At 39.2% G+C, this 1,201-nt stretch overlaps 1 protein-coding gene across 1 annotated transcript; it reads right to left on the bottom strand.

The window, feature by feature from the left end:
* On the bottom strand, positions 318 to 763 carry LOC104707549 (putative lipid-binding protein AIR1B). Its single transcript, XM_010423925.2, has one exon. It carries the CDS (start codon positions 705 to 707, stop codon positions 366 to 368), a length of 342 nt encoding a protein of 113 aa, XP_010422227.1. The 5' UTR covers positions 708 to 763; the 3' UTR covers positions 318 to 365.

Here is a 1,201-nt window from a genome sequence, read left to right as displayed (position 1 = left end):
GATGTCGGAAGTCCGTCGGTAATTACCGACGAGATTTTAGTTGTCGGAAATTTCCGACGGAATGCTAACGGATTCTGATTTCCCGACGCTCTAGAACTAACGGACCTTTTCCATTGAAAATCTGTTGGTTAAGAACCTTTCCGATGAATTACTGAGGGATATGTCCGTCAGTTCTAGGCTGTTTTCTTGTAGTGATATTTGCCAATAACACGGTCACAGACAAACCGATTATCCATTATTGCATGAGAACGTACGTTTATTTCAAACAGTTCAAGAAAAATACAAAAAAATAAATAATAATAATCACCTTAAATAAAACAAGAATTTAAGAATGTAGGTTACAAGACTTCATATAAGTATTCAACTTAGGCGCACTGGAAGTTCGTTGGAGCTTTTCTACCGCAAACATTGAGGAGTACGCTGAGATTGATGGGAAGGTTAAGGTTGATTCCAAGAATGTTAACCTTGAGCAAAGTGCAGAGGCAGGCTGCAGCCTCAAGGTCAGCCAAGCCTTGGATAAGAGAGCAGCATGGCTTTACAGGTGGGTTTCCCAATGTTAAGTCAACTAGCTTGAGCACATTGGCGCAAACACCGAGCTGTAGAGAATCTTTAGGACAAGACCCTGTGCTTGGGGTGGTCGCAGAGGTGAGAGTGAAGAAGAGGAGGTTGAGGGAAAGGAAAAGTGCAAGGGAGGTTCTTGGAGCCATTTGTTTGTGGAGGTGAAAAGGCTCAAGAAGTAGTAGTGAGTTTAAGTTTGTTTGAGATTGGTGGAGAGAAATGTTAAGTGTTTAGTGGGTATTTATAGTGTTTTCATTAGGANGTGGTCGCAGAGGTGAGAGTGAAGAAGAGGAGGTTGAGGGAAAGGAAAAGTGCAAGGGAGGTTCTTGGAGCCATTTGTTTGTGGAGGTGAAAAGGCTCAAAAAGTAGTAGTGAGTTTAAGTTTGTTTGAGATTGGTGGAGAGAAATGTTAAGTGTTTAGTGGGTATTTATAGTGTTTTCCTTAGGAGAGAAATGTGAAGGTTTAATTGATAATTTGTCTTTAATAGTGGATTAGTTGACTAATATCTTTTTATAGATATACAGTTTGATTATTAAGGACAACTTACTTGGCATCAACTCATCATTGTTAGCTGTAATCTCTAAGAGTATATATATCGTTCTAATTTTAATTAACAATGGGCCTTCATGATTATTAAAAAGT

The sequence above is a fragment of the Camelina sativa genome, chromosome 8 (assembly GCF_000633955.1).
Source record: "Camelina sativa cultivar DH55 chromosome 8, Cs, whole genome shotgun sequence".
In the NCBI taxonomy this organism is placed as follows: domain Eukaryota; kingdom Viridiplantae; phylum Streptophyta; class Magnoliopsida; order Brassicales; family Brassicaceae; genus Camelina; species Camelina sativa.
Note: the sequence above shows the minus strand (reverse complement) of the source record. Positions and strands in the feature narration are given on the sequence as shown.

What these genes read in the sequence shown, in the direction of transcription:
- LOC104707549 (XM_010423925.2), bottom strand. Translation starts at nt 707, where the DNA reads ATGGCTCCAAGAACCTCCCTTGCACTTTTCCTTTCCCTCAACCTCCTC.